Raw genomic sequence first — 22867 nt, 5'->3', positions numbered from 1 at the left:
GTAAGGTCCCTTCCAACCCAAACCGGTCTGGGATTCTGTGTTTCTGTGATTACCATTATAATGATGGACAAAACTCTGTAGAAAGAAAAACTCACAAAACTTTTGGCCCGTTCTTGATTTGTTCTACCAGAGTAGGACTATCACTGTACCTTGAGGGTTACGAATTCAAAGGCTGAACTTTCTGATGGAGGAAAGACTCAAGACATATTTTAGTGAAAATTTCATAAAGGTGATACTGATTTTTCTTTATCTGCTTTTCTAATGACTTCCATGTTCTGCCAGATTCATGGCATGTTCAGGGATACTTTTATACCTTGGGCTTTCAGCTGAAATGGTGTGCTCCCTAGCCTTTGTTAAATAAGCCCAAGATATCCCAGGCTGCGCATCCCACTTCTGCACAGTTTGGGCTCTGTTTCTCTTTCAGACAAGGCTATCGCGCTTTTATTTCTGCTTTGTGACTTTCTTTCTGACTGACCTTTCAACTTTTAATTCTCTGTGGCAGTTTTATGACCACATCAGAATCCTAAAAGGTCTTGAAGCTGTATTTATGTGCAGACAAGGCTTTTTGTCGTTTTTGTCAGGTCACCATGGATTTCATGGGGGTCACAGCACTGTGTTGGGCAGAGTAGGAACACCTGTGCACATTATTACTTCATCATTATTTGTCTTCCTTCTTTCCCCTCATTCTTTCCATTCTCTCTGTGTTAAAAAAGGAGTTTCCTTGCTGCTCTTCCACGGTTGACAAGACTCTGGAGGCAACCAAGCGTTGACTCCATGTGGGTGAGCTCCTCTGTAGTCAATTATTTCCTGCAGACCCAAAGGGTTTAATCATGGGCAAGAATTTAGCAAGATACCTGGGGCTAAACCCCACTGGAGCCTTTGGCAGCCCCAAAGTTTCCATTCACGTCTTCATTTTATGTGGTGCAAGTCAGCTTTCTCATTGGGTCGACACCACATTGCAAGATTAGAAGTAGCTGAGGGGATAAAAAAGGATGCAAGGGTACTGCTGCTCATTGCAAAAGGAATGGTTGCACCGCTGGACATCGCTGTGAAACTCAAAATAAAGTACACCATTGTATGAAACAGGATACGGAGTGTCATGGTTATTGCTTAAAAATAAATGCTAAGGGGCAACATATGCAATACAAACGTAAACCAGTCCTCCAGTATTTCATTCTGGATAAGCCATTTACTTCTAATGGGTCATCCTGTCTTCTACATCAGAGGTTAAATCTATGTGAATTCATTTCACTGGCCAGCCAAAAAAATCTACCTCTCCCCCAAACAAAACTCAAACCACAGCAGACCCTTGTGTTGAAATAAAAAATAGGTCTCTAATTATAATTGTTTCCAAGAAAAAGTTGCAGCTGAACAGGAGAACAATGTTTCTGCGGTTTTACAGAGCAATTTTGACTTTGCTAATGTTGGTTAGTTTTAATTAGGAAAACATTGTGGGCTTGCCTAGTCTAACTTCCAAACCCAGTTATAAATGCCTGAAGGAGGGGGACACAGTTGAGCAAAGGTGTGGAAATGAAAAGAGGAATTTTTGCAAGAAGTCTTGTTGCTGAAGGCACTGCAAAGGAGAGAATAAATATTGTCAGCCATGGGCAAGACAAGCAGTTGTAGGTCTTTCAGTGATGGAAATTAATGCTGATCTTTAGGAAGTCATAAAATGACTTAAAAAGGCTACAGGATTTGGAGAGCTGGGATACACTGATGGGGAACAGTGGAAATCTCCACTACTGAAAGCTTTGAAGCACGAGTTAGGTAGTCTCTCTGATGCAACGTAGATCAGCCAGATTGACCTTCAAGTGGCCAGTCATCCATTTCTGCCATCCTGCATAACTTATGTGGCTTCTGAAGTGAAATGTGCCTCTCAAAATCTCTCTCCTGCATTTCCCCCTCTTTTTTTATTTATGTATTTACGAAATTATTCTCCAGATTTGACCCAATCTCACTGATTTCTGCTCCTCTGGAAGCCGTGAAAAGAGTTACTGATCAAAAAGCAGCATGCAGGACTCCTCCGGTCCTGTGTCTCAGGCATGTAGGAGACTGAGCACAAATAGAAAACACATGCTTTGCAAATTAATCCTTTGCTACTTAATGAGGGGAGAAGTGTCAAAATTTAAAATCATAGAATCATAGAATAGTTAGGGTTGGAAAGGACCTTAAGATCATTTAGTTCCAACCCCCCTGCTATGGGCAGGGATACCTCACACTGAATCATGTCATCCAGGGCTCTGTCCAATCCAGCCTTGAACACTGCCAGGAATGGAGCATTTACAACTTCCTTGGGCAACCCATTCCAGTGCCTCACCACCCTCTCAGTAAATAACTTCTTCCTTATACCCGATCTAAATTTCCCCTGTTTAAGTTTTAACCCGTTACCCCTTGTCCTGTCACTACAGTCCCTCCTCAGCATCCTTATAAGCCCCCTTCAGATACTGGAAGGCTGCTATGAGGTCTCCACGCAGCCTTCTCTTCTCCAGGCTGAACAGCCCCAACTTTCTCAGCCTCTCTTCATACAGGAGGTGCTCCACTCCCCTGATCATCCTCGTGGCCCTCCTCTGGACTTGTTCCAACAGTTCCATGTCCTTTTTATGTTGAGGACACCAGAACTGCACACAATACTCCAAGTGAGGTCTCACGAGAGCAGAGTAGAGGGGCAGGATCACCTCCTTCGACCTGCTGGTCACGCTCCTTTTGATGCAGCCCAGGATACCGTTGGCTTTCTGGGCTGCGAGCGCACACTGAAGCCGGCTCATGTTCATTTTCTCATCGACCAACACCCTCAAGTCCTTCTCTGCAGGGCTGCTCTGAATCTCTTCTCTGCCCAACCTGTAGCTATGCCTGGGATTGCTCCGACCCAGGTGTAGGACCTTGCACTTGGCATGGTTAAACTTCATAAGGTTGGCATCAGCCCACCTCACAAGCGTGTCGAGGTCCCTCTGGATGGCATCCCTTCCCTCCAGCGTATCAGCCGAACCACACAGCTTGGTGTCATCAGCAAACTTGCTGAGGGCGCACTCAATCCCACTGTCCATGTCGCTGACAAAGTATTGAACAAGATCAGTCCCAACACAGATCCCTGAGGGACACCACCCATTACTTGTCTCCAGCTGGACACTGAACCATTGACCACAGCTCTTTGCATGCTATCATCCATACAGTTCTTTATCCACCAAGTGGTCCACTCATCAAATTGATGTCTCTCCAATTTATTCCATTGTTTGGGATGTCTGATCTGCTTGCTGATAGTTGAATATGCAACAATTTTTGTGAATGAAGGCTGGTTGAAAAAACTCTTTGTCCCTATGTCCAAGAGGTAAAAGAGGCGATTAGTCCTGAGCCTAGGTCACTGGGGTCCCAATTTACTACATTATGGTGTATCCTTGTACCCAGAAGGTCATAGCTTCCCTGTTTCTCAGATTTCTGTGCTTCCCCAGGTTATGGTGGCTAGTGGTGAAGGACTGTCAGATCACATGAGGTGTCCTCACAAGGTTACCTTCTTCTTCATGAAACCCTGGGGTGGGAAATTAAAACCTTGACAAAATGCCACAGACAGAGACGCTACAGGACTTCTTTCAGCCCAGCCATTTGCTTGTCCAAAACTCAAGCCATCACAGAATTGTAGAATGGAAAGGTTGGAAGGTACCTCAAGGATCATCTGGTCCAACCTTTCTCGGCAAAGCATGACCTAGACTAAATGTCCCAGCACCCTGCCCAGCTGAAACTTGTGTCCAGCGCTAAGGAATCCACTGCTTCCCTAGGAAGATTATTCCAATGGCTGATCATAATGATGGCATCCGCATTTACACGAATAGCTGCTTATGGTGAATGGCTTGGAACGATGAAAATTTAGGGCAGAACATTTAAAAATATTTTTATGGGAGGATGATGCTTAAGAATTGGGCTTTGAATAGAGGTTGAATTTGATCTATGGAAAAATGAAGGTGTCACCTCCAATACATGATGGAAGGAGGGAAAACGAAGGTCAAACTAAACAAATGGAGAAATTGATATAAAAATTTTAACTTGAGTTTTATCTCAAGACTTTTTCCTGGCTGTCTCTTATATATTTAGCCTTTACCATTTTGGACGCACAGGAAGAAGACCGCAGCTGCTTGAGACATTAGTACAGCAAACTTGCATGGGGAATTATTCTTTTTCCAGTGGCAGATGCCAGTATGCACGGTGGTTTTGTGACAGAACATTTTTAAGAGTGGCGATTTCCCATGGAATGCTTTTTTTCCCTGGAAACTTTGGGGAAAAAGCGTTCTGTGTAAAAATCACTGGGTGGGATGCCAATGAATAATAACTGTGCACAGAAAGGAATCATGAAGATAGGGATTTGTACAGGAGAAATCTTAGCCAGGACCAAGAAGAAACCATGGCTTAAATGTCAGTATGGGCACTGGCAAAGCAAGAAACTTGATGAAATAAGATTTATTCTGGCTCTGATGCAATAGAATTAGACCAGATTAAAGATAAGGAAACCCGAGGGTGGATCAACCCCATAACTTCTGTGCTGTAAATGGTGACTTCTGCAGTAGACCTGGCTGCAATGTTTGGCCTTGTTCTGCCACATTTCTATCTATCTCTTTCAAGCTCCATTGCTAAGTTTAGATGTTCTTTTAATTCTGAAAGTTAAGCTCACTTCATTTTGAATAAGGTTTTAAAAAGTGGTGTTGGGGTTTGTTTGTTTTTTGTTTGTTTAGGTTTTTGTCTTTACTAGCATCAAAACGAAATAATACTGGGGCAGGATCTTGGCTGCTGCAAGTAGCCATGAATAGGCATGATATGAGCAGTGTAGAAGCAGCCTGGCAGGGAGGTCTGGTCCAGGTAAGCCAGAATAATCAGTACCATTATGTCTAGCATGGTCAGGCTCTTGGGAGCAAGGGCCACACACTCTTTCAGCAAGGTGTGGTGAGGACTGATCCTGCCTCAGGGCAGAGGACTGTGTGAGGTGCTTTTCCAGCGGCTATTTTCTGCAAGCAGTTGCATTGATTCTGGGCTGTGGAAATTTGCACTTCCATGAGGTCACCAGAAAGGTGTTTGTTTTAAAATGTTTTCATTTCTCCTCATTAGTTCTCTAATTTATTTATATGTGAGAAGAAAAAGAGAAAAAGTCCCTTCATCCCTCCAAAAAGACTTTTTTTCTAACTGGGGCCAGACAAAATCTCTTTGAGGTCCCTACTAGTAGAACATCCCCCAGCTTACCATCAGCCAAAGCCACTGCTGCATTTTCATCCCAGTCCCTTAAAATACTCCATGGGATTTGACAATAAATAACAAAAGTGGAAGAAGAGGGAGCCCATCACCACCCTGCGCTTGGAATGGTTTGGTACCTGGGACTACACAACGTGTCTGTGTCTGACTTTCACCCCAAACATGGTGATGTGTTTAGGACGATCAATCAGGGGAAAAGGGACGGCCTATCTTTTGGAAAGCAGAGACCTAACTGGTGGATAGTGCAACCTGAGCAATCAGGCTGGACTTCCTAAACAGCAGGAGGCTATACAGTGGAATATCATTGTAGGTGTCTGGCTGTGGAGTCATCCTAGTGGGCTGTGGGTCATCTGGATGGAGGCTGCCACTTTTTCTGGTCCTTTTCTTCATCCTGTGGAGTGGTGGGTCCTATAAGCTTTTCTTGGGGCAAGACTAAGAGCCTATGGGCATTTACACGTGGGCTGGACCTCAGATCTTCATGAATGTCTTGTAAGGAACTGTAACAGATAGCAGAGATAAGCCAGCCTCAGGATTGCACACTTGTGTAGAGGCCTGCAAAGATGTTGGAGAACATCTGGGAACCGACATGAAAGCAAGTTGGAAACCACTACCAGACAGACCCTACTCTCTGGGTGAGATTACAGCCTGTGCTTTCAGACTGGGGAAGCAGGGGCAGATGGAACCCATCTGGAGTGACCCAGGAGATGCACATGAGAGACTTTCTTTTCAGTGCCCTTTTTCACATGCTTTCTCAGCAGCCTCCCTACAACTGTTCTCAAAGGACACCTCTGGGCTGTCGCTTCATGATTTATGAGTAAGCAAATTGCAAAAGGGCTCTCTCAGCTTAGGCTTCTTGACTCTGGGCCTCACCTTATGGCCATGAGGTGTCCAGCCTGGAGGACACAGAAGAGGCACAAGCATGAAGGGTTTTGCCCCAGATGACATGCAGAGGCACAGCCACTATAACTTAGATACCACAAACCTTCCCTGGGATGCAATAGCCAAACCACACCATATCTAATCCTTTTTATTTTTACTTCTTGTTGTGGCTCTCACTGGAAGGATCTTTCAGCAGCTCTGCTGCAGCTGCTGGGTTTCACCACTGTCAGCATTGGGAACATGTCTCAGATCAGAAGCAAGTTTCTGTCTGGAGCAGCCATGCTGTCGCCCTGTTTCTCAGCATTACTTGGCAGCCACTAGCTTACTTCTAAGCCTTTGCTGCACCTCGCAGTAGCTCCTCTTTCTACCTCAGCAGTGGATGACAAGCAGCTTTCAAAAAAAGCAACTTCCCTTTTCATAGAAATAGGAAGTGAAGCTCGGTTAGAGGTCAGGTACGTCAGATGTGCTCTTCACCAATGGACAAGCCACTGCTCTAAAGCTCAAAATGCTCAGCTAACCTCTCCTTCCCCAGCCCCAACCTGACCACCTCCATGCCTCTCCATTGCCCTTAGCTGGAGGAGTGCTGAGCAGGTAAAATGCAAGTTTGATGAATCTTCAAGGGTTTCCTCATTTCTGTATCTCTTTGGCATGCAAACAGGAGGCCAGCACATCTGGCTGAGGGGTGATGGGGTGAGTGTCTGTCCTGGTTGTCTTCACAGTCACCCTGTGCTGACTCCCTAGGGTAAGAGGCACGGTGTGACCCCCCAGCACTTGCAGACCCCTGCTTATGGCCCAGACAGCCTTTCAGCCCTCCATGGGGTTTTCTTCCTTTGTCCGGAGCATAGTTGCAGAGCCAAGGCTGATTTCCATGCCATGTATGTGGTAGCAGTTTACCATAGAAGGCACTTCATGGCCCCATGAGCAGTACTGAGGCACTTAGGCACATATACCCTGGTGCTCCCATCCCCACACAGCACCATGTCCTCAGTCAGCCTCATCTCGTCCTTGGTAAAGGTCCTCTGCCTTGACCTCAGCTTAGATGTGCTCTGCAAAGCCTTTCTTCCTGTAAACAACATGACCAGTGTGTGGGCAACCTTTAGGTTGTGCATCACACTCTGGATGATGGTTTGTGTTTGTCCTCCTCGGTGCAAACTATGTGAGGTCACTCCAGTCTCGAGCTGGCTGGGACTAAGTTGGCTGGGACCAGGCGTCCCTTCCCTCCTGCTGTCACATATAATGCAAATATGATGTCATGTAGTTACCCACAGAGGTTTACACAGTGTTTTTTTGGGGCCTCATCTCTGCAACAGCCAAAGGAAATGCACGGAAAACACCTGAGAGAAGTCAGCTCTTCATGCACCCTGTGGGAAGCCTCAGGATTCTATTGAATCAAATCCCACTTCTACGGCATTCATCTCCTAAGACAGAGGCATTTCAGTTTTCCTATTAAACACACTGACAAAGTCAGTGAGAAAGTCACTTCCTCAGAGTCACCCACAAGTCCCTATCCAGGTCTTCATTCGTTAGACCACACTGCTATGGTTGAATAGGTTCATAGAGGGCTGGGGCTCACTGGAACAAGATGCATTTAATCTGAAAAGAGTCTTTTTCTAATCACAAAAAGGAAGGAGCATTGCAAAGCCAGTTTGTTCAGCTGTTTCCTAAGATTTGGTGGTTTGCATAGTGGAAACACAATCCATTCGCAGTCATTGCAGCTGTTTTTAATGATGGCTGTTAATAGCTTGTGGGTTTTGCTGGGTTTTGTATTTGGGTGCTCTTTGGGTTTCTCTCCTTCCTCACTGCTATTTTCATTGGTGAAGTTGTCTGGGAAGTGCAATTCCCACCCCCACCTGAATGATCAGTTTTATATTCAAAATAGAGCAAGGAATCCTTGGGGGGGAGAAAAGAGCCAGTTCTGACACAAAGACCTGATTAAAAAAAGAAAGCCCATTAAACGCATTTGCAAAATCAGGCTGCTCTGGCAACCTGGGGTTGTAGCTTTCAAAGTGGTCGGTCCCATGGACGGTGTGGATGTGGTGGGAGCCAGAGGTCTTTAACTGGGAAATACTGCAAGGGCCCTCAGCCCCATGGAGCATCTGTCATGGGTCGGACCGGTGGCTCGTCCGTCCTCGGATCGTGTCTCCCGGAGCAGCTGCGTAGGAAGCAGGCAAGTAGGGAACATCCCACCCAGATCCACATCCCCCCGAGGGTGGGGAGAAGCCCAGCAGGTTTTTCTGTGATCTCTTCCCTTCTCCTATCCCTCCTTCACGTGATGCCCTCCTTCTGTTTCCTTTCCCTAAGATCTGTGGGGTAGAGAGATAACGGGGACACTACCCAGTGGCTGCCAAGATCCAGCCCTGAGGGATGGTTTGCTAGAATGCCATTCTCTTGGTTTACTGCAAATGGAGAGTAGGACAAGTAAGTGCCAGGCATGCACAGCCTGATACCCCCATCCTCTTCTGTCCCCCATGACCTTGGAGGAAGAGAGGGCATATGGGTGGGGAAAGCTGGCTGGACGCTGGGCACAGCTGTGATGAGTAGGGGAAGTGCTCCGGCATCCAGCAGCTATTTCTGACATGCATTTGGAGGTGTTCAGGTGGGGAATTGGAGATGTATGTCTTTCCTTACAGCCCTATGCCTCATATGAGGATGGTGGGAGGGAGCATCATTCCCTGTGAGACCTGACCCAAGGAGGGGGTCTCTGACAACACCAAATGCCTGAGCACAAGCCTGCCACCAGCTTCACTGCTCCTCTTGAGACATGGCTAAAGGGTCCAATGAAATGATGTCCTCTTGCTATGAAAAGGCAGCCTCTGGGAATCAGGGCCTTCAGGAAGGGCCTTTTCCAGGGGCAGAAATGTGTAGAGATGTGGAGGAACATCCCATCCACCTCCTCAATGTTGCCAGGGCTGTGAGGGCCAGGACCTTCTCACACAGAGAAAGAGCCATCAAGGTGCCATGAAACAGAGCATAAGGGATTCTGGCCAAGCGAACATGGCCTTTTCCCACTTCTGTAGGACTTAGATGTCATGTAGGGGTAGCCTGCAGAGGGGATTTCTCCCTACTGTGCTTCAACTCACCCATAGCCTATTCTACAAGTGTGGCCCACAGTGCCACGTTTCGCAGCGGGTGGGTTTGAGTTCAAATTTGGGTTGAAATTCCAGCCACTGCAGAAATTTCTGTTGATCAATGCAGTTCTGTGATAAAACCTCTCACACCTGAAGAACCCCAGAGATGCTCCATGTACACTAATAGATGTGCGTGCTCCTCTTGGCCCCATCCTCCTCTTTCCCTGCTTTCCAGTGCGTTCCGCCTCCCTGCGGAACCATCCCCATCAGACATCCCACCAGGCTGATGCATCACCTGAGGTGAGCTTATGAGGAAAGCATGTTAAAGGGAGGTGGGATAAGCAGTCTTCCCTCCTGCTGTTCCTCCCTCTGGGACACTGAGGCCTTCTTCTGCTTCCTGGCCAGCATCCTGTAGCTCAGCAGAGCATCTGCCAGGTTCCAGCAGGGCGCAAAGCTCAATGTAAGCAGCCATTTTTCCTCCAGACAGATGTTTTGATTAGTGAATGACCATTTTGGCAACAGGCAGCTGTATTCTGCTTCTGGAGAGAGCAAGAAGCTTTTACTATCTTTTCTTTCTTCCCTTTTTTTCCCTTGTCAAGAAACTTTTTACATCTGCTTAAACTCGGGGTCTTGGAAATCTGTGCTCTTCCACCCCCCAGCCTCACACACAGCCTTCTCCCATGGGGTGTCCCAGCTCTTTAGAAAGTCCTGAAAGAACCAGATGTTCTGCTTAGTCTGTGTGGGCCAGGTTCACCTGCAAAGCGTGGCCTAAGACAGGCAGTCGATTCACAGCAGAAAGGGCAAGCTGGCTAGGGTTGCAGGAAAAGATCCCAAAATAAGCCAATAGACTCCAATCTCATTTCTTCAATGTGTACCCTCTGCCAAGGAGGAGGAGGTAGATTTGTTCTCCATCTGCCTTTGACTGGCAGAGGACAGACCCATTTGGCCACACTGGCTGTGCTAAAGACTGCAGCAGGGCAGCACTGACATTAACACCTCACCATCATTAGCTGAGGAGCCAGGATGGTCCTGGGGGTTGCCCTTTATGCTGATTTAGACAGGCTAGAGTGTTTTAATGGGGCTGCTGCAATGCAAGCACAAATACAACTTGATGCATTTATCCAATGAGGACCAAGACTGGATGGGATCTGAACATTGCCTGTAGGATATTCCCCATTCTCCAGCAAGGATGCAACATGCAAAGCAGACATCTGCTTCACTCCTCAGCATAAACCATGACATTTCTTGCTCTGGGCTCTCCAGCTCTTCACAGGGACTTTCTGCATTGCTATAATTGCTCCTCCACAGCCTGGTCCTACTGAGCAGCATCTTTTGGCTGTGAAAGCCACCCTGACATTAGCTGCAAACCCAGTGCTGTGTGTACTGTCACAGGAGGTCTCGCTGCTCTCCTGTTTGAAGGGGGAGACCCTCAACAGGACTTTGGCCACTGTGTCCTAGAGGATGGTGGCTGTAGCCTCTGCAAAAGACCTTCTGCATGGTCAGTGCTGCTTATGGAACAGCACACTTGTTTTAGCTGTAGTCTAACCACCTCCTAGCAACAAAGCAGCTAAGCATTAAAGATTTAAAAGAACTTGACCAAAACCTAGGAAAAGTAGAAAACAGCCACAATAGAAAATGCTTCAGTAGCAAATCTTCATTCCTATGTAAGTAGTTGATCTCACCAAGATCTTCAGTAATTCTCCTGTGTCTTGCAAAGTAATCCAAAGTTGCCAGGCTGGGAAATGTATTGAAAGAGCTATTTTGTTGAGGAAAAAGAGAATTAAATGCATTTGGGATGTGCCTAGAACTGGGGGATTTTTCTTCTATTGAATTTGTTTGCTCCTCATTGATGCAGAGATGCAAATCTGGAATACTTTTATTATTGTATCCAAAGTGAGTTGATTTCAGCAATTCTTTCTGGAAGGAGGCAGATTTGCAAAGAAAAATTCAGCAATTAAAACTCTTCATAATTGGCTATATCTGCATTTTCAAAGTATTTCCTCTAGTGTTTTTAATGCCACTTCTTTCTAAAAAAGTTCTTTCTTAAAAAAATGGCATTCTGAAGTTTTATGATGAAGTGAGATCTCTAATCTTAGTGAACTATGAAAATGCTTTGTTGGACCCACCCTGAAATCTGAATGGAAAGGGGGCTCATTTTGTGATTTCAGTGGGCTTGGGGGTGGTTTTGGAGAGGCCCTCACAGTGAAACACTATTGGCTTGCTTGGGTCTTAACCTAGATTTCCATGGCACAATTTCATGAGGGTGAGGCAAATGATGAGCTGAGACTTCTGCTTTTCTGCTAGGTTCTGTCTTGTTTTTCCCCCGCATCCGCCCATGCAATCCCAAGGCTGTTCGTCCATGTTATTCACATCCTTCTTGCAGAAGATGCTGCTGCATGCACATCGGAAACACCTTTTGAGCTCTCTTGCTCTGGTAGTGGAAACCAGTCAGCCGCACTAGATGGTGCGCATATGGTGCAGGGCTGCTTACCGTAAAGATGAGATGGCAAATGCTTGCAGTGCTTGGCTTAGCCCAAGTATCTCCACCCCAACCTCTGATGTGCTGCAACAAAAAGAGTAAGTGCAACCAGCAGGTCCAATTTGACACTGCCCTGTTGTTTTAGCCCACCCTGGCACTCAAAACATGCCAAGCATAGGGGCAAGGCAGATCTCCAAACCCTGTGGCCAACAAAGACTTGTGTCCACCTCTCTTGAACCTTGGTCCCCTGGAGTTCCAAGTTAAGCTTGATGGGTTGCTCCTGTAGGGTATGTTCTCCAACCCTCTTTGAAGGCAGGTGTGTGATAGGACATTTAGTCATATCCTCTCCTATCCACCACGAAGATGCTGCCCAAATGCCAGCAGAAGTGTTGCTGGAGCAGAGCACTGTGGTGGGATCTTCAGAAAACCTCCTATTGGCCCATTCCTGCAGGAACATCTGTACCTGCATCCAGCTCTCACTAGCTGAAATGTCACCTCAAACTGCCCCTCTGGAAGTTACTGAAATTACCTGCTTTCATCCTGCATCATGGAGCACACAGCTTGTATTAGAGGTCCTATGCAAGCATCCAGTGTTGCTGTGACATGCATGCCTGTTCCGCACGCATTCAGGGCTGGATTATACACTGTGCTCACTGTCCTGGTGCCTATTGCCTTCTTCACAAAGGCTTGCTTGAGTCTCCCAGGAAGACTTCAGCATAAAATACTTTTACTCAAAACTTACTGGCCATAAACTAAAACACAAGAAGTTTTACCTCAACATATGGAAGAATATCTTTATGTTGAGGGTGACAGAGCGCTGGAACAGGAGGTTGTGGAGTCTCCCTCTCTGGAGATATTCAAAACCTGCCTGGACACTTTCCTGTGTAGCCTGCTCTAGGCAGCACTGCCTTGACAGGGGGGTTGGACTCGATGATGTCCAGAGGTCCCTTCCAACCCTAATGATTCTGTGATTCTGTAACTTATCAGCAGCTAAGCTGGACTATTTTTTGCTAAAACATGTTAAGTGTATGGAAAAACTTTGTGTTGCCTTAAATCTTTTTTGTTCTGTTTTGGTTTTTTTAACCTGAGTAAAGTTGAGGAAACAAGCTTCCCCACTGTCCGTTATTACATATAAACCAACATTTTAAGATGTGAAAAATTGCAAGTTCGCAAAAGGAAATTTTCATGCTTTTCCAAGTTACTTTTTTTCCCCCAGTGCTCTTTTCCGCTGGAAAAAAAAGAAAACAAAAAAATCTGGGAGAACTGCTATCAGCTTTCTCCTTTTATTGTGAAGCTAATTTTAAAAAGCATTAATCAGAAGCAGAAATACTGTGGAACAACTCGAGTTCAACTCAGCCACATACATTCAGCTCAGCAACATGCGTTCAACTCAGCCACATACGTTCAACTCAGACACTTTATTTTGGAAGAAAAAGATTACTTTAAAAGAAAAAAGAAAGCTCCATTGGCTGCGGGCTGGGAGGTCGGCAGCAGCTCTGCACATCTGACAACGTTTGTCTGCAGCACTATTTTGAGAGTTTGTAAACCAGCTGCCGGCATGAAGGATGGTCCCGTTGGCTGCCAAAGGCTGCACAGGCAACCTGGAGAGTGTGACCAGCAGATTTCATGGGTACTGTGAATAGCCAGAGCTGTGCTAATGACTTCTGTGTGTGGGTGGGAGCAAGTGGCCTCTGTGGGAGGTTTTTCTCTGGTTCCATTTCCCACCCATGCTGGGACTTGTCGTTCAAGTTTCTGTGCCGCTTTGCGCGGATGTGTCTTAGACACAAGTGTGTGGGGTGAAAGCACGTGTAAGCATGCAGAGAGGTGTTTCCAGCCTTAGCACAGTGCAGAAAGGGTTGCAGTATCCTCATGGACACAGGAGTGCTGTGGGGACAGTGGTGAAGCACTGGAACAGGTTGCCCAAGGAAGTTATGAATGCTCCGTTCCTGGCAGTGTTCAAGGCCAGGTTGGACGGGGCTTGGAGCAACCTGGTCCAGTGGAAGGTGTCCCTGCCCGTGGCAGGGGTATGGAACTGGATGATCTTAAGGTCCTTGCCAAACCTAACAGTTCTATGATTCTATGAGATGCCTAGGTTAGGGCATGGTCCCCACTCCTCTCAAACCCTGTTAGAGGAGTTGGGATGACCACACACCCCCGGTGGGACTTGCTGAAGTTGACTTTCCTCCATGTCCTTTCCCATTCTGCCCCACCAGGGCTGTCACTGGGAGCAACACAAAACCCCATAATGTGCATTCACCGCCATGTAGATGGTCCATCTGTCCTCTTGTGAGATCATCCTCATGACATGACTGATGGTCAAAACATATTGCTGACTCCTGCTCTACGTCATACCTTCTAAGGTATTTTTGCCAAAAAGACAGCAATTGCCAAATCTGTGTCTCCGTTGCCTTGACTTAAAATGATACCTTTCAGTTCCCTGGATGAAATGGGAACTCCAAATACTCTCACTATCCTGGCAAATAACACCATTCAGAATTAGAAATCCTGGCACAAAGATATCTTCTACCAATTCGCAAGTGGAAGAGTGGGAAAAGCTCACTTAATAAATCACGTGCCATTGCATGACAACCAGGTTTTCTAAGCAAAGCAAACCCTGGTTACAACCTGTAAGGGACGCTGCCAAATTAAAATGAACTTGCAGCAGGAAATGCTGTGGCTGATTCAGTGGGGGGAACTTCCCATCCTACTGTTAGTGCCCAGAGTGGTGCTGAGACCTGGGTATACATAGATGGGCCGTCAGTAAACTCAGGTTAAAGAAAAGCTCAGAGAAGTTTGGATGCTGAAAACTTTTTCATTGGGGATGGGCGGAATGTGCACTGGGTTATCCTGAAATATTTCACCAATTCCTTCCAGTTTGCTCACTTTGCCAGTGAAAATGAAAACAAGACAGAAGGGAGAAGATAATTTCAAGAAAATACACTTTAAAATGTATATATAGAAACCTCATTTCGGAGTCCCAGTTTTTGAAATATTAGATAATGTGCTAGAAAGGAAAAAAGTTGCTTTTACGGAAATATGTTTTCCCACAAGTCTGGTTTGCTGGAAGCTTTTCTGAACACGTCTGTTGGAGTTTGACTATCACAACACAGTACCAGGCTGACATCTGGGGGAACTTACTAACCATATTGATCCCTGGACCTCCAGTCCTGGATTCTCCATATTCATTGCGGACCTTCAAGTAATTTGTCAAGAATAGGAGCCAACGTGTCTTTATTCAGCTACAAGTACTCAGGCTTCAGACATGTAGCCCACACCTTTCAATGCCTTTGTTTCAAAGAAGGGTCTGGTGTAGACTTTGGTCCTGGATAGTGTAGATACCTCATATACTCATGGCAACAACACTTAAGTAGTGCTGGCTTCAACTGTTCCCTACTTTTTTAGGGGTCAGAGTAGGCTAGTTTGACGTGGTTTGGCTATCTATCTTGACTATCCAGACCCAGTATTATGTTAGAATTATTGACCAGAACTGAAATTACATTTCTGGGCTGCAATTTAAATGATCCCTCAAGCATGAGTGTAGAAACCTTAGTGAGGACCAGAGGATCGTCCATGGAAAGGGTTTGATTCATTTGTGCCTAGTGATCCTTGAAGTGTCCAGGAGGTCTGAGACACTCACATGGGGTTGGAAAACATAATCCACGATGTATAGGAGACCTACACCTTATGAGAACCCAGGGCACATCAAAAGGTACTAGAGCGCTGCACGTGGATGACTGAGTCTAGCCCTAGGCCCACACTTTACAGGCAGGATGGATGCAAGTTACACCACATTTGACTCCCTAAGCTTCTTGTAGTCCTCCAAAGTATTGCATAAAGTCTCATACCTTCATAGACAAGCTGAGTCTGCATCTGTGCTGCTTAAGCATGAGGAATGGTGGGATGGTACTATGCAAATAGCTACCACATCTGCATGCTGCTCTTGCTGTATGGGAAGGACGTGACCCAGGGAAAGCACTGAGCACCATGAGTATGACTTGTTCCAGGGTCTGTGTGACCTTCCTGAAGAACTGGTACACATGAACTGCATAGGGATATGCCCCAGGTTCTCCAGCACCACCTCTTCAACCCTCCAGCAGTGCCTGCATGTGGCATCACTCAGCTCTGGATCAAGTCCGCTCAATGACAGCTGGAGATCTCTGCATTGGAGAGGGGACATACCCAAAGCAGTCATTTGTTCCAATTTCTTTCTGGTGATCTGCAGTGTCTGTCTAAGCCTCACCTGCAAAGTGTGAAACACCAGAGTTGTGCAGTAACACAAACAAAAGGTCCAAGATAGCAGAGAAGGACTGTAGACAGGATGATTTTAGACTCTTCTGTTCACTTCCTGATTTCCCTGCATTTTCATCTTCTCCAACTTGTTCTTCATGAATGAGAACATAGTTTTGCCCCTTAGTGCCTGCCTCTTTCCCAAGAGCAGTCTCATTGAAAAGCAATTTCTGGTCTTCCTTCCAGGATGGGGCTGCTAGGGAGCAAAAACCAGTTGATGTCCAATGAAAAACATGCCTCTGGAAGCAACCCCAAAAGCAAGAGTAAACCTTCTGCGCCACCCAAGGTAAGCCTGCAGTTTTGTGTCCTTTTTGATCCTCCACAGGTTCACTTAGTGTCTGGAGTGATACAGGCAGTATTTGTGTGTGCCAGCAGGAACTTGAGTACTTCTATGTCCTAAAATTTGGTCACCAATTGGGAAATGTTGTCCAAAGGACAGAAAACAGATCTTCATGCCTGGCTTCCTCCTAAGAGCTTCTTAATATGGGGTGAACTATCCAGCCGAGCCTTTCTCACTCTGGGTTTTTACTCTGTCAAAAAGGATGCCATTTTCTCTTTGGGGGTATGCTGTTGCCGTGAGTTATCTGCATGGGCTAGGGATGGTGGTGGTCTGAAAGAGTATGTCATGTTGAACCTGGCACGACCATTTGTGTGGGCTGGGCTGGACTGGAGTGCAGGGCAGGAGACAGGGAGGGAGGGTGCAGTGTGTTCTGCATCCCTTGATCACAAGTCCATCAAGTCAAGCCCCATATCTTTTAGACAGGGCTGCTGCCCTCAGCACCCTGCAGCCCAAGCTGATGTTGCTGACTTGCAAATGGCACAAAGATGGGTCAGATTCAGGCTAAGATTCAAAGCTGCAAACTGCAATGGAAACTTTACCATCAGGGGAGACAGCAGGTTCTCTAAAGAGGTTCTACAGCTAATCTGTGTTGGGGTGGGCTGAGAATCAGGAATGCTGAGGATCTGCTGCTCTCTTTGAATTCATGTGGCCTCTGTTTGCATGGACACAGATCAGGAAGACACTGGGTCAGCATTTAGGAGATTTCAAATGACAAACTCTTTGTTTAAACTTTGGAAATCATTTTATCTATGTCTGTTGCTGTACAGAAGACGTTAAGTTGTTCTTAATTGCCCTTGTCAGCACTGCAGCCAGCGGCCAGCATAAAAGGTGCAAGTAGCATGTGAAAATGTTCTTAGGTCTTGAGCTCTGAGAGGCAGAGGAATTGCCTATAATTTCTTTTGATGGCAGGTGGATATGTTTTTCACTCCTTTAGCTTAGTTCCCAAGTTATCCCATGGTTATGAAGTCCAGTTTTCATGACAGCAGATGTCGGATTGAACAAGAAGGTGTTCTTTTCCTTCATTTCCTTCTCTCCAGCTCACTGGAGAGAGGAGCTGCTCTCAGTGTAAATACAGTATCATCAATCACCTTCTGACACTCATTTTTTTTTGCCACAGGCACCCAGTTCTCACATGTCAGGGGAAGTCCATGTTTCTTTCAGCTAAATTAGAAAGGTCAGTGGATGAGCAGCTCTCCCACTGCATACTGCTGTTAAGTAGGAGCCCAGTAGTGGTGTGGACAGGAAACACTTGATGCTTCTAATTCAGCATCTGTAGTTCACTCCTTTTGCACGTGTATAAAAACACTGTTAGTGGTCAAACGCCCACTCTGCTCACTAGGTCCTGTTCACAGGACTGGTGTTTGAAGTTGAGTAGAGAGGCAAATGGAGCCCACGGAGCCATTTCCACAATAAATCTCTTAGCCCACAAAACAAGGTGTTTGCATCCCAGCTGTTGATTAGGAGTGGTCTACGGTCAACTGGCCACCCTCAGGGTCTGCGTCAAGCCAGACTAAGGATCATATCAGCATTTTAAGGGTCTGCCTAGATGAGTTGCAGTACCTTGCTGCTGTTTAGCTTGCCGATATGCTCACTGCCTCCATTTTTTTAACATATCCCTGAGCAAAGGATATTCCACAATCCCTGGGACAATTATGGCAAAGAATATCCCTGGTTTTCTGCTTCAAATAATATTACAATTGTCATTTCTTAACAAGATCACTCATGTCTCATCGCCCATTGATCTGAAATCTGGCATGAGGGAATAAAAAGAGTTAGATAGACCGCAGTCCAAATGAGTGGATAGCAGATTTATTCTTTTATTTGGAGGGAAGCCAAGGATTATTCAAGCTGACAGTTAAGACATCGAAGAATATGTCAAGGTAAAATATGCTAAAGCCATCACGACACATACACAGCCAGGAGCAGGAGCTGTTGATTGACTAGAGAGGGCTCTGATTCAGATTCCTGCTCGTCTGTGAAGCTGAGAGCAGGTCTTCCTGCAAACACAGTGAAGTAATAAATGTCTTTTTTTCTTTCTATTTCTATCTAAGGGCAGACAATTTATCAGCATCCCCCATCTAAACCAAGCCTCTGTACAAGGTAAGACTTTTAGCTCTGTTACTGTTTTCTTTGCCTTCCCGTGGGGGTTTGCAAGGTGGTGGTCCCCCAGCAGCAGGTCTTGAGAACAAGCCGTCATGTCTTAGGCGTGTGGTTTCTGTATCTTCAGCATTGCCAGGCGGGGAGTTTATCAGTGTGCCTTGGAAGATTTAGTTTACATCATTGACTGTTTGTAGCTGCCAGTTTCCCCTGCTCATCAAAGAAATTAAGAGGGAAAAGCACTCTTTCACCAGTTGAGCAAAGTGAGATCTGAGACATCAACTGCATGAGATTTCTCTGTCTGCTGCCCTGTCTGCAGCGTGACAACTTCTGGATGCTGTATCCAGCCAGCTGAAAATTTCAGAGGAAATAGCAGGCATCAGAAAACCCAGAGAGACTACAAAGAGAACAAGAAGAAAGGAAAGAGTATAAAATAAGGATGTGCAAAGCCCCTGCTTAGAGTCTGTTTGTTGGCTTCATCTACCTCTGCAATTATCTGCAGGTTGCAGATGGTGGTTGGTAGATGATCGCCTTTTAGCAGGAAACCCTCTGCTACCTCTGCCCAGCCTCCGACAACAACTTGTATACGTTTCTGTTTAAAGGCATTTTGCAGATTGAGAACAGAGAGAGAGAATTAGAAGAAGGCAAAAAATAGAGGAAGCTTGGAAGAAAGGAGTTAGCAACACACAGAAGTTCCTTATGTGGCAAAAGTGTAGTTTAGGGGAGACAGGGCAGGAGTAAAGGATGATGAGGGAGTTTCTACGGTGGGGCAGACAGAGGAACTCCTGCAAAGTCAGAATGCTTTTCAGAACTGACATTTGCTATGAGACCAAATTTCTGGGAGGTGTAGCTCCTCAACCACGCGAATCAGGTGTGTTTCCATGGGAGTTCCATCTTTTTCGAGAAACCATGCTTTCTTTTGTGAAGTTGCTTTCATGACACGACGACACATTCCTAAGAGGCCATGTTTTCCTGCCTCCACAACTGAGCGAGCACTGCCAGTTTTTCAGAGGGTTTTTATCAACCTCCTTACTCTGGTGGGAAGCACAACAGAAGGCGGCTTTTACTTCTGCTTCATGCCAGAAGGCAGAAGTGGAAAGATGCTATAAAACGCATAAAGCACCATGTTAGCCATTTTCAGCTCTCAAAAATATTCTGGCTTGTAAGGTTCAGTTCCAGTTTTGGAGGAATATTCACACTGACAGGCTGGGCCACTTATTTTTCTCTACCAGTGCCTGAGCTTACGGAAATGATGCTTGCTATATCTGATTCTGTCCTCTGCGGCAAAACAGGCTGATAGGAGCCATGCAAGATATTTGAGATATCTGACATATTCTCAAGAAAGAAGGAAATCCAATTGAGTTGATAGAGAAAGCACAAAATCCAGACAATTCAATCATACAAAAAAGTCAAAAAGCTGAATTAAATTTTGTGGGAGTAGTTCAGATTCAATCAGGCAAAATTATTGACTATGGAAGTGTGGCATGGGATCTAAAATCAAAACCTTCTTTTTCCCTTGTTTTCTTTTGTTGTTAGGTGGTGGTGGGTTGCTTTTCTTTTTCTCTGAATTCTTGGCATTTTGATTTTTTTTGTCTGATCTCAGCGTCATGCAACGTGTTTCACAGTTTCAAGTTTTCACACCACTGTCTCAGAAATCATGTATTTCTTTTATATTAGCCTAACAAAAGCCTAATTCTTCCTGATGTTATTTATCTTAATAGAAATAACACAAAGGCAGGCAAGGAGCACCAAACTCTGGACTCAACAGCAGTGTTGGCAGCATTGCTAATCCACTTTCCACTTGGGGTGGGTTCTTCCATCCTGTGAGTCTCTCATTCATTTTAGCATGGTTCCCTAAGCACTTGTGATGTGTTTACAGTCAGTTCTGTATCTGTATAGAGTCAAAACTTCTGTTTAATTCTGCACCTCTAAGGCCCCCAGTACAGCAAAGTCCTGGCCCAGGATGGTGGTCCCCAAACACAAGAGCTCCAGTGCTATAGCTGCTGCTGTTCGCTTGCATTGGGTAGATAAGACACAGCAGACAGGTAGAATAACCTCTGCCCTTGCCCTGCAGGTGCTCGCAGCTGGATTTCAGTACTACTGACAGAGAGAGTTGGTTGGTTTGGGTGCTTGTCCTCAGGCATTATAATAAGCTGCAACTGCACAAAGAATTGGTCTCTTTGCAAGGTCATTTCTTCTCTTTGAGAAACTGCAACTTCTACCTCTTCCCTTGATTTTGGCTAACCATAATATGAATAGGACTGATTTTCAGGGGGTGGGAGCTTAGCATGTTCTTGAAATTGAAGGCTTTTGAGGCATCTCAAGATTATCATTGAAGCTCTTACTTGTTCCTATTGCTGTTCTTTGAATATGGATTTGAGTTTGAAAGGAATGTTGTCAGAAATGTGGCTTTGAGCTTAATTGGGAAAAGGAGGGATTGTTTCTACTGAAAAGTCTGGCTTATCAATGAGAAATTAAAAGTTCATAAAAAATGGGCACTTCCAATCAAAGCAAGAGGAGGAAGAAAATGAGAGGGAATTGCCCAGAATGTTCAGATTTTCTAATAAAAATGTTACGAGTTTAGGTCTGATACAATCAGCTATTGGCATAATTTACCCCAGGGAAGTGGTGGACTCCCTAGCAATGGAAACTGTTAAGATTCAGGTGGACAGGGTGCTGGGACATCTAGTCTAGGTCATGTTTTGCCTAGAAAGGTTGCACCAGATGATACTTGAAGTTCCCTCCAACTTGGAATTCTGGGATTCTGGGATTTAATGGTTTTATAACAAAACCAGAAATTACCTACAAAACATTCACTGAGTCAAAACACAAGGTAGAAAGAACTCTGGCAGAAAGGACTTTTGCAGTGCAAACCTGGATGTCCCGGGAGACATCTCCCATGCTGTCACTCCTGGGCTTGTGGACCAGCTGGGAGATGCAACATTTGTTGTCATTTACCCCATGACCATCATAGCATGGCTCTAAACCAACTAATGGCCCTTTGGGGTACCCCAGCACAGTCTCAGCCTGCTCCATAGTCATGAGATGCTTGAAAGACCTTCCATTCAAGACGGGGGCAGAAGACTGGTTGAATCAGTTCTATTAAGCCATCAAACTGGCACTCAGCCTATGCAAACCGAGCTAGTATCTAACTTTCCTGACAGCAGCTCTGAGCCAAGAGGTATTTGGCTCACAATCAAAGTCTCTGGGCTGCTAGCATTATCTGCAAAGCAGTCACTCCTCGCAGCCCCAACGGCTTCTCTACTGTAGAGTCACTCATGACCTAACTTGATCAAATAGGCCAAGAAAGTATTATCGATGTTGTTTCTTAGCGGGGTGACAGGCTCAGAGACAGGAAGAGTTACTTTCATCATGAGACGGCAAGTCTTGCTGGCTTGAGCAGAGAGAGCTTTTCTTCTGGCTCACTTAAGTGCACACTGTTTCTCAGCGTGTATTTTGAGCAGGGGATAAGAGGTGATCACAGTATGTTTTCAACAAATAAAACCTTTTTGTCCTTACTGTATTTGCTCTTTTTCTTTCTCTTTGTTTTGTTTATATGTACTTTTGTCAGTTGTTTCAAGATCAAAACTACACTTTTCATTTCATTCCTTGGGACACGCAGCCATTCTGTGCTTGAAGATATATATGCGTTTGCTTCTGTTTTTCAAAGCGAAAGTGTGACCACTGCATTAGTTTACTCTCAAGAGGAGCAGGACGGTGCATGTGGATGAGCATTTTTGTTGTGGACACTTTGCAGAAGGCATGTGTCCAAAACCCTTTCATGTCAGAGAAGCTGTGTGATAAGAACTTTCTCAAGGAGGCAATAGGAGTTTGGGTCCATTGCTAATGTCAAACTCTCTGAGATCCCTTAAGGGGAAGCCCCCAACCGTGCAACCTATTTTAAGACTTCAAAGCATTCTCCCTTGTGACTGATCATCCTTTTCCCCGTACACAGGGGAGAGTGAGGCTCTGCTGAAACCTCTCAAGGATCTCCAAGCTCCTCCTGAAGGGAATTGCTCAGAGCTTTGGTTTACAAAGCTACATTTTCTCTCACACTGACCCTTTCTCCTCCCTCCTCTCCAATAAATCGCCAGCGGTGCAGCAGCCAGGCCTCGCACAGACACAAAACCCAAGCTGCCCCAGAGACATGTTATCTTGCGATGACAAAGGGCCAGTCTGGTGCTCTTGCTGGTGGCATTATTTGAAAAGGTCACACAGAGACTGTGTCTTGACAGTCAGTTTTGAAAAATGCTAATAATTCATCGCTCTCACTGCATTAATCAGGCTCCGTACGAGCTAAAGCCTTTCTGCAGCAAATGGCCTCCTTTTCTTATCTTTTTACTTTTCTTTCTATTTTTTCTTTTCCTTTTGTTTTTTTCTCTTTTTGTTTTTTCTCTTTTATCTTTTTTCTTTCTCTTTTCACTTTTCTTTTTTCCCTTTTTTCTTTTTCTTTTTTACTTTTGTTTTTATTTTTACCTTTATTTTTAT

The 22867-nt window shown here is 45.4% G+C and overlaps 1 protein-coding gene across 1 annotated transcript in view; it reads left to right on the top strand.

The window, feature by feature from the left end:
* Positions 1–8195: 8195 nt before the first annotated feature.
* The window catches only part of BLK (BLK proto-oncogene, Src family tyrosine kinase), a gene marked incomplete at both ends in the record, with an annotated part of 33617 nt that continues 18945 nt past the window's right edge, over positions 8196–22867 (top strand). The window contains 3 exons of the mRNA XM_080615241.1: positions 8196–8275; positions 16129–16228; positions 18334–18382. Coding sequence (XP_080471367.1) covers positions 8196–8275; positions 16129–16228; positions 18334–18382 — 229 coding nt within the window. The remainder of the gene's footprint in view (positions 8276–16128; positions 16229–18333; positions 18383–22867) is intronic.

The sequence above is a fragment of the Psittacula echo genome, assembly GCF_963264785.1.
Source record: "Psittacula echo genome assembly, chromosome: 4".
NCBI classification, from domain to species: Eukaryota; Metazoa; Chordata; class Aves; order Psittaciformes; family Psittacidae; genus Psittacula; species Psittacula echo.
Note: the sequence above shows the minus strand (reverse complement) of the source record. Positions and strands in the feature narration are given on the sequence as shown.